General features: G+C 40.1%; 1 protein-coding gene across 1 annotated transcript; it reads left to right on the forward strand.

Annotated features, from left to right (window-relative positions):
* The first annotated feature begins 327 nt into the window (after positions 1–327).
* ATG4A (autophagy related 4A, cysteine peptidase) lies at positions 328–12,054 on the forward strand. The gene is made up of 13 exons (XM_014955022.1): positions 328–581; positions 1,264–1,374; positions 2,553–2,624; positions 2,976–3,074; positions 4,332–4,433; positions 4,976–5,048; positions 6,380–6,459; positions 7,290–7,477; positions 7,579–7,657; positions 8,584–8,729; positions 9,346–9,402; positions 10,677–10,788; positions 11,151–12,054. The coding sequence occupies exons 4-13, from the start codon at positions 3,014–3,016 to the stop codon at positions 11,213–11,215; spliced, it is 963 nt and encodes a 320-aa protein (XP_014810508.1). The 5' UTR covers positions 328–581; positions 1,264–1,374; positions 2,553–2,624; positions 2,976–3,013; the 3' UTR covers positions 11,216–12,054.
* Positions 12,055–12,245: the final 191 nt, after the last annotated feature.

A 12,245-nucleotide genomic window follows, 5' to 3' on the forward strand; every position in this document is an offset into this window, starting at 1 on the left:
CGAGGCCGGTGTCGGCGGTGGCAGCCCCGGCGCGGCGAGCGGCTCCGTGCCGGGCCTCGGGGTCAGGGCTTTGCGGGGAGGAGAAGGGAGACGCCGGCGGGGGTTTGCCGGGCGGCCCGAGATGTCCCGTGGGAGCGGGACGCGGCCGAGGGGGGGCCCTCCCGGAGCCCCGGGGTGAGCGTGTCTCGGGCTGAGGGGACCCCGGAACAGCCCGTTCGCTCTGTGGGTGCAGCGAGGGGGGATTTGGCGGCGGCGGAGGGGGGGCTCGGCGGGAGGCTGTCCCGCAGCCCGGCAGGAGAAGCTTCCCCCGGTGCGTGGCGCCCGGGCCGGGCTGCGGGGAAGGGGCGTCCCCGGCACCGGGCAGCGCTGCCCTGAGCCCCCGAGCCCCCGTCACTCCTCCCTCCCGCACTCACAGCTTCACCTGCGGGTTCTTTTTTGGTTGGTTTTGGGTTTTTTTTCCATTTACCTGATGCTCATTCATTCTTTATACTGTGTATACCTGCACTTGCGTGAGGAGTGAAATAGAATTGTGTCTGCTTTCACTTGCAACTTCTGATTTTTTTAGAAGTATATTCCTTAAGGTTGGTATGTAAAAGACATTATTTTGCATTCATTTTTCCACTTGAAGGCCCGTTTTGCTTTTCCAACAACCCTGCTTTAATTACTTATCTAAAAATTCATTGAATGTTCTTCTTCAAGTGGTATTAACTATAATTTGTTACTTTACAGTAAATAGGTCTAGTATCAAGTAATAACACTAATACATCTTTTATTTTGAAGTGTTTCAAACCCCCAGTCAGGAAAGCAGAGCCCAGCCTTGCTAACACTTTTCACATGCTTCCCATTAAGCGCAGGGACGTCATCGCTCGGAGCAGCGGTGTTTGTACGCTCCAGATGCAGCACGGGCACATGTGCTGTCATGCCTTAAATTGTTTTTCCCTTTCCTCATTTCTTTGAATCAAATCTTAACTCTCACTGCAGCCACCCCAATCTTCTGTGGGGCTTCAGCCCGGCTGCTGGTGGCCAAGGTGACAGCCGTGGTACTCCCTCAGCACTCGCCAAGGGTCAGAATAAACAACCAGCCAAGACATTGGCTATTTCAGTGTCAGAACAGCTCGTTGCAGGTTAAGAGTACCCGAAGCTGGCAGCACCGTTCAGAAGACCCAAAGACCAGCTACAACTAGTTCAGTCTAAGAACTCAAAGTTGTGCAGAAAAGAACAAAGGGACAAAACAGAGTTTGAATTTTGTGTATTCCTGTTCAGTTTTATCTAGGTATGAAAACCAGATCACTATTTTGTCAGACTACTTAGAAGAATTTCCCGAAACAGATGAGCCAGTGTGGATTCTAGGAAGGCAACACCACCTGAACACAGGTATCTTTAGAATGAGAATTCATCTGTACAATCTGTAGAGCGTTCAGTGATTCGCGTGCAGCAGTAGCTCCTGATTTCATTGCGTTCTCTAAATGTCTTGGGAAGGAAGTTTATTTTCCTCCATCAACAAGAAGCCAACTCTAAGCAGTGGTATTCATCCTGAAATGAAACTGATGTGCTTTCTACCATTAATTCATGCAAAGAGATCGTACGTGTAGCAAAGGCTACTTGGGTGTGGGGCTGGTCACTTCTCAGCATCAAATGCCTCAGAAATAGATAAATAAATAATAAATGTTCAGTATTACTAATGTTATTTTCCCTTAAGGGATGCTGTCTGCAGCCTGTTATTTGCAATGAAAATGATATTTCAAAAGAATAATGAGAACAGTAATAATAACAATAATGAAGTTAATCTAGGGCATGTACTGTATTTTGATGAAAATAATATATGACCTAAAAGTAATAGCAGAGCAATGTATTTGTATATCATATAAAAATAAGACTTCAGAAATTAGTTTTTCTGCTTGGGGAGAAGACAAGGGCATCCTGCTGTGTCACATGTCGGGGGCACTGGGCATCAGTGCAGGACAGCTGAGGTAACACGTACAGCCCTGGTGGGCTGAAGGATGCCGTGAAACGGCCAGTCGGTCTGAGCCATGGCTCAGAGAGAATGCAGCAAATCAGATTCTTAAGAATCCTTCAGAGCCCTTGGGAGAATTCTGTAAGCACATGTGTTTAAAAAAAAAAAAAAAAAAGAGATTTAATTAAATTTAATATTATTAACCGTTTCTTAAAATGACTTTGTTTGGAGGTAATGCGTAGTTCCATGTTGGTTTCCATGTAGAAATTCTTCACCTTTCTTAACTTGCTTTACCAGTTCTTTCCTGAGGACATAGTTCTCCATAGGTGTTTTGTTCAAGCTGAGTGTAGTCATTCCAAACACCTTGTAAAACTTCATTGGCTAATAATGATTTCATTTTTAATAAGTTAACTTTAATTAGCAGTCTACAAAAGCTCTCTGTGTTTAAGCAGGTAAAGGGTCTTATTAAGGGTCTTGTATGTAAAAAGCTAACAGGAGGCTTCCAGGCACTCTATATTTTCACTGTACAGGGAAAATTGGAATTTTTCCATTTTAGAAGTTTGTTTTAATAATTTCTTTCCTCTTAAAAATATTTCAGACAAATCTAAGTTATTGTTGGATGTAAGTGCTCGTCTCTGGTTTACGTATAGAAGAAAGTTTTCGCCTATCGGTGAGTACGCAGCAGACCAGCTGCTTTGTGACAAATTAGCAGGATCAGTGATGTTATCATGGACTGAAAAACGATTTTTATGGTATCAGAACATTTTGAGCATCATTTTAAACGTTTATGCAAAGAAGGTGTTAAAGCTATTAAAAACTGTGTTTCCTTGTACCTGCATGTAAGCAGGTCTTCATGTTTGTAGAGGAAGCGTAAGGTTAGACCAGAAATGATGAAAGAAAAAGTCTTGCTCGGTGCCCTTGATCCATAGGGCAGTTGTTAGAGATTTTAACTCTGAAATTTTCTCTCTGGCGCTGCACTCAAATTAAAGCCCATATTGATTGTAATGAACTTTTCTACCAGGAGGCACCGGTCCTTCGTCTGACGCTGGCTGGGGATGTATGCTGCGGTGCGGGCAGATGATGCTGGCACAAGCACTGATCTGCAGACATTTAGGAAGAGGTGAGCACTGTCGCTGAGTGAACTTCTGTGGTGTTTGGAGACCGTTTAATTTTTGTTGTAGTTTTCCATCAAAGCACAGAACCTAAATTTATTAAGGAAACTTTCTTTGATGCCCTGATAGAAGTTACTAGTGAATTATTCTTATCTCACAGGGTGAAATCATGCTGGTCTTAAGGAGAGAAATAGAAATAGAGGGAGGAGAAATAGGGAATTCCATTGTTGTTATTTTATAAATCCTGCAGAATACCCAGGTTGAGGCCAAGGGAAAACCTGCCGCCACGGGTATGAGTTCTTACCCTTCTCTTCATTGCTTGTGTAGCCACCAAATGTTCACACACAGTGACTGTGTGAATAGTGACATAGTGATAGACATCACACAAAGTGCTCCACTCACCCCTCACCAGCCTGAGGTCCAAACCCCACAGCAGAACCCATTAGTGCAAGCTCTTAAGCCTGTATCAACACCCCACATCCCAGGATCAGGGGTGAGTATCGTAGGTCTGGTCTGTGTGTGGCTGCTGTATCAGTTAAATTATTACGGTGAGGTCTGTGATCCTTGTACCGTTGTGCTGTGGTTCCTGTGGCAGCGTGCTTTGTGCATTTATCTGCTTTTAATGACTGATCCCACAGAAGGATTTATCCGCTTGAATTAACGGAATCCGCAGAACGGAGGTGCAAAGATTTAACTGAAGGAGTAGGCAAACAAAGAAATTACGTGAGAAAAAATAGAGTATGAACTCCCAGTATCTACCTGCTTGCGCTTCCCTGTCAGTGAGGGAAGGTGAGTGGGAGGTGACTGCCTGTGTCGGAGGCCAGAGCGTACACGACAGAGCTGTTTGGGGTTTTGCTGTGGGACGGGGCAAGCCCCATGTTTGCACTTTGCTTTCTGGCTCTTACATCATGATCTGATGTATGCTTACTAGTCTAGCAAAATCTAGACAGTGTATAGTTTTGAACAATCTTGGAAGCTCATGTACAGCAATAGCTATCACTAGCAGTGATCACTCAGAATGTATTTGCAGCTGACATTTTTGTTTTATTTTCCCAGTTGTCACAATGTAGCCTGTGATGGTAAAGGACAGCTTGATAGTAAATCACAAGCTGTGACTCACAGGAACTCTAAACAAAATGTAAATATTAGAGATTAATTGTACATTAGTCTTAACCTCTAATTGTATGACTTTTACTATCTAGAAATCTGATTGGGATGATGGAAACATTATTATTTTTTAATCTGTGTAACTTTTTTCCTGTAAGATTGGCAATGGGAAAAACACAAAAAACAACCAGAAGAATATCATAGAATCTTACGGTGCTTTCTAGATAGAAAAGATTGCTGTTATTCCATCCACCAAATGGGTAAGAATACACATCAACTTTTTTTTTCCCTGCTGAAATTCCCACTGTTTTGAAACTTCCTAATTTGAAATACGTTAGTTCAAAATTTTCGAAAGGTTATTATGAAGACAATGTATATGTTTATGTATAAATAAAAATGTATGCAAATAGGTACAAAGTATAGTAATTCAGAAATGTTATTCACTGAGACCTAAATAAATCTGTATACTAGAATGTAGCTCTTGATAAAGCATGTAAGATTTGGGTACCAGAGTTGATAGTATTAAAATAGACAGTCATGAAGCTTATTGCTGCAATTTGCAGCAAGGGACACTAATATTTGTAATTTTCATTACAGTTTAGAAACATTTTGTAAAGGAACTAGCAGTCATTAAGATTTGAAAAGAGCATAGACTGAAAAAATAACTGTCATTGCCAAATACAGTTTTCAATTGCTCTAGAATGTATGGCAAAATATTAGTAGGTCATGCTATTTAACATATATTGTGACCAGACTCTCTGCAATCTCTTTTTTTGGTGTGTGTTTTCCCTCATGAAAACAGCGCAGATGGGTGTTGGAGAGGGGAAATCAATTGGAGAATGGTTTGGACCAAATACAGTTGCTCAAGTACTAAAGTAAGTCAAATCACACTGGCTCATTTGGAACATGTTTCCTTGGGGCAGCTGAGCTCAGAGACCCAGATAAGGGCCAAACACAGTGTTAAAAGCTGATTCTCCCCTCTCTCAGTCAGGAATATATATATATGTATATATATGCTGTGTGTTTGCAAGTACAATACAGACCATGATGCTGTAGCCCAGTGGGCAGGTACTGAGTTGGGATTGGGCAAATTCTAAATTTTAATACATCAAGAGCCTGGGGAAGACCTGCAGAAAGGTCTCTCCTGCTGTGCCATCTGCATGCCCTCACCAGTAAGCACTGGAGGTCTGTGTTCCTTTGCACGAAGTGGCACAGCTTTGGCAGGTCATGAGTGCCCCTGTGCAGACTGGAGTGGTGGTGTCAAACATCTGAGTGAAGCCATCCAGGCCAAGGAGGGAACTGAACTGCAATTCCTCACTGTCCGAGCTGCAGCTCTGCCTGAAGGCTGCTGTGTAAAACACGGGCAGCTTTTCCTAGTCAGAATCCACACTTAAAAGGCTTGACTTTGCTCCATTTCTGAGGGACAGGTAGTGGTGACAAATTTCAAGTGGTCCAAAATGCTCAGCTGCAGTTCCTTGCAGCCCTGGGACAGACATGTTTGGGAGGGACAGAGGAGATAAAGCTGCCCTGGCCTCCTGCTCTTTTAACTTACAAATTCTTCATGGCTTAGTGCTCCCATACAGGTTTTTCTGGCCTGTTTTAGGCAGCTGACTCTGCCTGTGCAGCTTAAGAGTGTAGGTCTCTTCCTCAGCTTTTTGGATTCATACAAGTGGACAGAAACCTGTGTGCTGTGATCCTCCCTCCTCACTTCTGGGTGCCAAAAACCTTGGGCTGATGTAGCTCTTAACGCCCCGAGTCTGCTGTCCACATCTGCACAGAAATAGTTCCACTGAATTTAGTGGAACTTCTTAACAAAGAGTAACGTGCAAAACTGGCACAGGAATTTTTTTTTCTTCTCTAGACGATGCCAGAATGGGGAGGATCCCATTGTGGAGGCTGTTAAGTGCAATAAAAAGTAATAAACCTAATTATGTGGTTGAGCTGTTACTATCACTGCATTTAGCCACAGGGCAAACGAGCTTTCAGATGGCACAGTGTGTACTTTTCCTGGTACCACTCTATTTATTTTTCTAAATATATTAAACATTAAATGTTCAAAATGGAGACTTAAAACAAATCTAACAAATATGTTTTTCCAAAGAAACAATTTAATTTTTTTATTTGAGAACCAACTAATTGTCCTGAATGAAAAGTATCCTCTTGGTCCTAATGAGTTTATATTAATTATTACCTTAATGTTTTCTAGGAAGCTTGCTTTATTTGATGAATGGAATTCATTAGCGGTTTATGTCTCTATGGACAATACAGTGGTCATTGAAGACATCAGTAAGTGAAACGTTGATTCTCTGGTTACAGTTTTTGATTTGACTCCACTTTTCTTAATGTATCTGAATGTGAACAAAATACTTTTGGTCCATCCCTACTTGTTCCCAGGGTAAGAAAGGGAATAAAGGAAATGCAAATTCAGGGTTTGGGTCCAAACTGAAAGGTAGCACAGAACAGTGTAGGCCTTTTTGGTGGCCAACTTACATTCCATGCAGTTTGGGAGAAGCTGGAGTTTGGTCTGCGCTCTCTGAAATCCTACCCCCAAAATGGACTGAAGTTGCAGTACGTAGGATTACAAAGCATTGGTTTTAATACAGTTTGCCAAAGAGATGTGCTTTTGTCAGGCAAAAAGGAACCAGGGACAAGTCCTAGAGAAACACACGGCCAGGCTGAATTTTCAGTTGTAAGAAAGGTGGGTTTACAAGTGGAATTTGGCTATAGCCTATTACTACTTTAGTCCCTACTTCTGCTTATTTTACGTTCACATCACTGAAGAGTTCCCTGAAGAGCTCCTAATGCTGTTATCTCTGCCGTTTCATTTCCTGGGCAAAACCTGGCAGTGTTACTAATGTTAGCAGTAAATGTAACTTCTGTCTTACATTTTCATCCCCAAGTCGTTTATGTCACGTCCCACTCATGTGCCAGCACACGCTCTGGCTGCTAGAGTTACTTCTCCTAAATAGTTAGGATTTCCATGCCCTGGCTCCTGGTGTCTTAAAACAGGAGCTCTGGAAAGATTTGAGCCAAAGTAGTTTAATGCATGATTGAGAGGAAGATCTATGCTGTGTTCTTTTGTGCAGTCACTGATTGCTGGTTTTTTATTCCCCCAGAGAAGATGTGCTGGTCCCCTCCCCAGAGCAGCGGCGCGGCGCACAGCAGCGCACACCTGCACCGCAGCGCTCTGGGCTGGAGTAAGAACCCAGCAGGATTCTGCACAGGCTGGAAACCCCTCCTGCTTATTATACCTCTGCGGCTGGGCATAAATCACATCAATCCAGTCTATATTGATGCGTTTAAAGTAAGCGTTTGTTCAGTGGATTGTTTGTTTCTGTGAGTTCAGGTCTCTGTTGTATCAATGAACAAATCGACTACGATTTCTTTTTTCTCCCTTTCTCCTAGGAATGCTTTAAGATGCCACAGTCTTTGGGAGCGTTAGGAGGGAAACCAAATAATGCCTATTATTTCATAGGATTTTTAGGTAAGGAAAAAAGAAACTTACTCCAAATATGCATATGATCTAAGGAGAGGCTGGGTTTGGGTTTTTTTTGAAGGAGAAATAGTAAGCAGTTTAGCATGAGAATAGAGTAGAAGAAATAAAGAAACATACCTCAGATACTTCAGGAACAGTGTGATATCATCCTTACAGGCATGGAAAAGTAGCAGCAAAGCTTGACATAAAAAAAAGTAATGATATAAGCAAGAGCAACACTAAGAGTAACTGATAGCAGTGGAAAAGTGTCAAATGTTCTTCCTGCTAAAATACCAGCATTTTTTTTCCTAATCATTAATACTTCCTAATGAAGGGTGTCTTGTTTTATTCTTTTGCTTCAGTTTTCTTAAATTATTTTCTTGTATTTCAAACTTTTTCAGATAGCAGTATCTTTTCTTATCTTCTTCCACCTCTTCCTTTATTAATTAATAGTTCATACTAGATTTTTTTTTTATTTTTTTTTTCCCATAATTTTATGGACATTTTGTTCTTGTTGTAAAACCTGAACTGGTTTAGTCAGACTCCTTTGTTCCACTTTCTGAATGAATGCCTAATGGGATTAGAGATTGCATTTGCGGCCATCCTGTACCTTTTGATCTGATGTTGGGGATTACAGCAGTTGACATTTTTAAAAAATGTACTGGATCTCCCATAGAAAAAGGCAGGTATGTGACAAAGGCAGAATAAACCATCCAAAAAATCTACAGTAATAGGTAACTATAGAAAATTATACGAAATACCTTGTGGGAAACTACTGTGTTTACCTTGCTGGTTTTCTGACAGACTCCCTAGCTAGGAAGTCTAGATATTGACTGGGATGACAATCTAATTTCTATTATTTGACAAGCCTGGATGGAATAAGTGCATGTTAAAGTCTCCTGCTTATCATCAACATGTGGCTTTCACCCCTACAGGCAACGAGCTGATCTATTTGGACCCTCACACCACTCAAAGTTTTGTAGATTGGGAAGAAAACGGCACAGTTGATGATGAGAGCTTCCACTGCCAGCAAGCACCACACAGAATGAAGATCATGAATTTGGACCCTTCAGTAGCTTTAGTGGGTGTCAGGAACTAACAGCCGTGTGTGCATTGTTTCTGAGTGATACCTCTGCATATTGATAAGGGCAGTAACACATTTCCTTGAGCAGAATCAAAATCACAGGGCAGTCTTCTACAATATAAAATTCAACACGTGGCAGTTTTATATAAACTGCAATGGATACGTTAATCTTGGGTCAAGCAGGGAACTGCTGTTTGTGTCCAAGGGAGCCAATTAACTTTCTTTACTGAGCAGCACTTACCTTTTGCAAAAACTATTTTGAAGGTCAAAGCAAGGAACTGAATCAGGTTTCCTAACTTTATTCCATCACTACCACATACGCGTGGTCCCTCTGGACAAGTTACTTACACTTAACTTATTTTATATCGTAATTTACAAATCTTTAAATGGAATTACTTGTAGGAGCCGTGCAATATGCCTCACAAGGATACTGTAGTAGTTGAAGAAATCAGATCTGATCCCATGTCAGTATCCTTTGGTTGGGTTATGGGTGATTGTCACTTGAGACATATGTTTCTAAAGCTTTAAAATACCTAAAAATACCACAGTGTCCTTCACCTATTGACATTATTGTTATTTATTAATAATACTACTGTATGTATTTTTTCCTTAGGGCTTCTTTTGCAAAGAAGAATGTGATTTTGATAACTGGTGTAGTCTTGTACAAAAGGTAATAATACTATATTTGCTTTATGAAATAATGAATACTGTTTGTTTTGTGTTGGGTTTTCTTTTTTTTTTTTTTTGTTGGTTTTTTTTTTTTTTTGTTGGTTTTTTTTTTTTTTTGTTGGTTTTTTTTTTTTTTTGTTGGTTTTTTTTTTTTTTTGTTGGTTTTTTTTTTTTTTTAATGGAAATTCCCATTACATCTTTCTCTGTATGCAAATGAAATGAGCCATAGCAAAGAATGCACGAATGCATCAGGGTAAGGCAGTGCTACTGAATTGCTAATTGGAGCTTGTTTGGCATTTTGACAACCATGAACCCTGCTACTTGGAAAACAAGTGTAAATATATACCCTTTAAAAGTTTTTCTTTTTTTAGCACTGTTATGTTACTGGCTGAAACTTAGTCATTTGCTGAGAAATAAATGTTAAAAGTAAGTTTTAACTGCCCTAACAGCTTCCTGACCGCTTTTTATTGTTTGACATGTTCTAATTATGTTTTACATGTTCTAATTATGACTGTTAGTGCCTGGTACCACAAAAGTTCTGTAAGTGCTGGATCCCTTCAGCTCCTGCTGAACTGTGGGACACACAAAAGGTGCTTCCTGCCACAGGAAAAGGACTTTTGGACATTTCTGCATGTACTTCGTACACAAAGCAACAAAAGTCTGAGTGTGCAGTGACATCAACCTCTAAAAGCATTTATTTAACAAAAAAAAGGCTAAGACAAGCAGTTTGTAAATGACTGAAATAGAGGATATGATGTAGTTTTCCTGATTGAAAAGGAGTACAATGTGGCTTCAATAATACCTTTTTTTTTCCTGATGAAACCTATCCTTCAAAATCTGTTGGGTTTTTGGAGCTGATAGATCTGCCTTTTGTTCCCATTGATCAACAGAAAACTTGAACACAGAGAGGTTCATGCAAGTAATTTTCTTTTGAAAAGCAGAAGATACTGTACATTCTTGGTGTCTGCTACATGTAAACAAAATTATAGCTCTATGGATATCAAAGCTAATTATAACACACTGATAACTTGTAGGACAGCTCAAGAGATTTGTCTCTCGGGTTTGTTTTCAACTAGGAAAATATTAGAGAGCTCTGTGGAGCTGTGATTTATAATGGCAGGTACTTGAAATAACAGGTTTTCACTGTAGGTCTGTATAAAGCCTTTGGTTTTTGATAGACATACATAATTTAAAATGTTTTTAATTATGCAGATGTTTTTCCTGTTTGAAGGTTCTCCTGAGGCGTATTTTAAAATCAAAGTTTTGTGTCCTCAGGAGATTCTAAAGCAACAGAGTCTACGGATGTTTGAGCTGGTCCAGAAGCACCCACCACACTGGCCTCCTTTCATACCTCCAACGAAGCCAGAAGTGACAACTACAGGAGCAGGTACAGTACCCCCTGACAGTGCTATTCTGCAGCACAATCTGCTTCGTTAGCAAACAGAAGAATAACCACAGGTGGAATAACTGTGCTTTCCTGGTGTCACGCAATCACCACGTGATTAAATGCCTTATTCTTACAGAATATCTGACAGTTGTCCAAACGGGCCACATACAATTGCTAGCACAGAGAGACATATTTTTTATTTTAGTCTTAACAAAATGCTTTGAAGGACACATTAAGGAAAAGTGTTTGAGTGTTTTGGGTTTGGCTTTGAGGGTGTTTTTTTGGTGGTTTTGGTTTTAAGTAACCAAAATCAGGCATGTCTTCAGATTCTAAATGGTTTCTTTTTTTTTTTTTTTTCCCAGAACTCATTGAATCTACTGACAAGCTATTTGAATTGGAAGAAGAATTTGAAATCCTGAGTGTATGAAGGAAACTGTGGTGACCCTTCTGAGTATTGAACGTATTGATAATATTATTGCATTGACTTAAATCAAACAGCCATGTTAGCCCCAAAGTGCCTGAAATTACAGATAGCAGAGCACAAAAACCTGGTAGCATCCAAAACTCCAACAGTGACAGTTCCTGCAGTCAAAGAGCTTCCCCAGATGGAAAGGCAGTAAAAGATCTTATAAGAAGACCCTTAAAGGGAACCTCCTTTTAATATGTGTCTTTCCTGAAGACAAACGGACCTTTGAGATTAAGGCAAAAATAAGTATATCACTGGGCTGTGCGTTTGGAGAAAGGGATAACACGAAATGGATATTTCTTGCTCTCATATAATGCAATAGTTTAGTTCTTAAAGCAAAACAGTTAAGGAGGATGTTTACTTCTGTTCCCTCCTGTGGGCTGCATCCTAGAAAAAATACATTGTCTTGTTTAAAAGATCGACTGGATCAGAAGAAAATTGTTTCCTTGTTAAATATTTTAACATGTATTTGAGCAACCACACTTTATTACAAAAATGTTTCTGTAAAAGGAACTATGTCTAATGTATACGTTTTGCAATAGCCTTCCTGTTTCTGGGAAACCTCAAGAGGAACAGGAGACTCAAATAGTTGATATAGATCACAACCACTGTTATAGTTATGATATATTTCACCTTGACCTTAAAATTCAAATCATTAAAACTTAGGCTGACTTTTCTCTTGGAGCTAAAATGAGTCAAAGGTGGTTTAACTGTACCTTATTTATTTTAAAAAAGATTTACACAAGTTTCTCTGTTACAGCACTTTATCTGTGCATCTAATAAATTTCTTAAGCTTTTCATAGGTTGTATGCTGCTATATTTTGTTAATTTGTTTGTGTGAACTAAATATAAACCAGGTTATCTTAAAACTTAATATATAGGCATATGCAAATTATGTAAGTGTTGTTTTTTGACTTGCTGCCTTTTGAATTCTGTTTCGGTAAAAGTGCCTTAATTCTACAGGCTTATCAGAACAGCCTGTGCAGTTTTA

Source organism: Calidris pugnax, unplaced genomic scaffold (assembly GCF_001431845.1).
Source record: "Calidris pugnax isolate Ruff unplaced genomic scaffold, ASM143184v1 scaffold38, whole genome shotgun sequence".
In the NCBI taxonomy this organism is placed as follows: domain Eukaryota; kingdom Metazoa; phylum Chordata; class Aves; order Charadriiformes; family Scolopacidae; genus Calidris; species Calidris pugnax.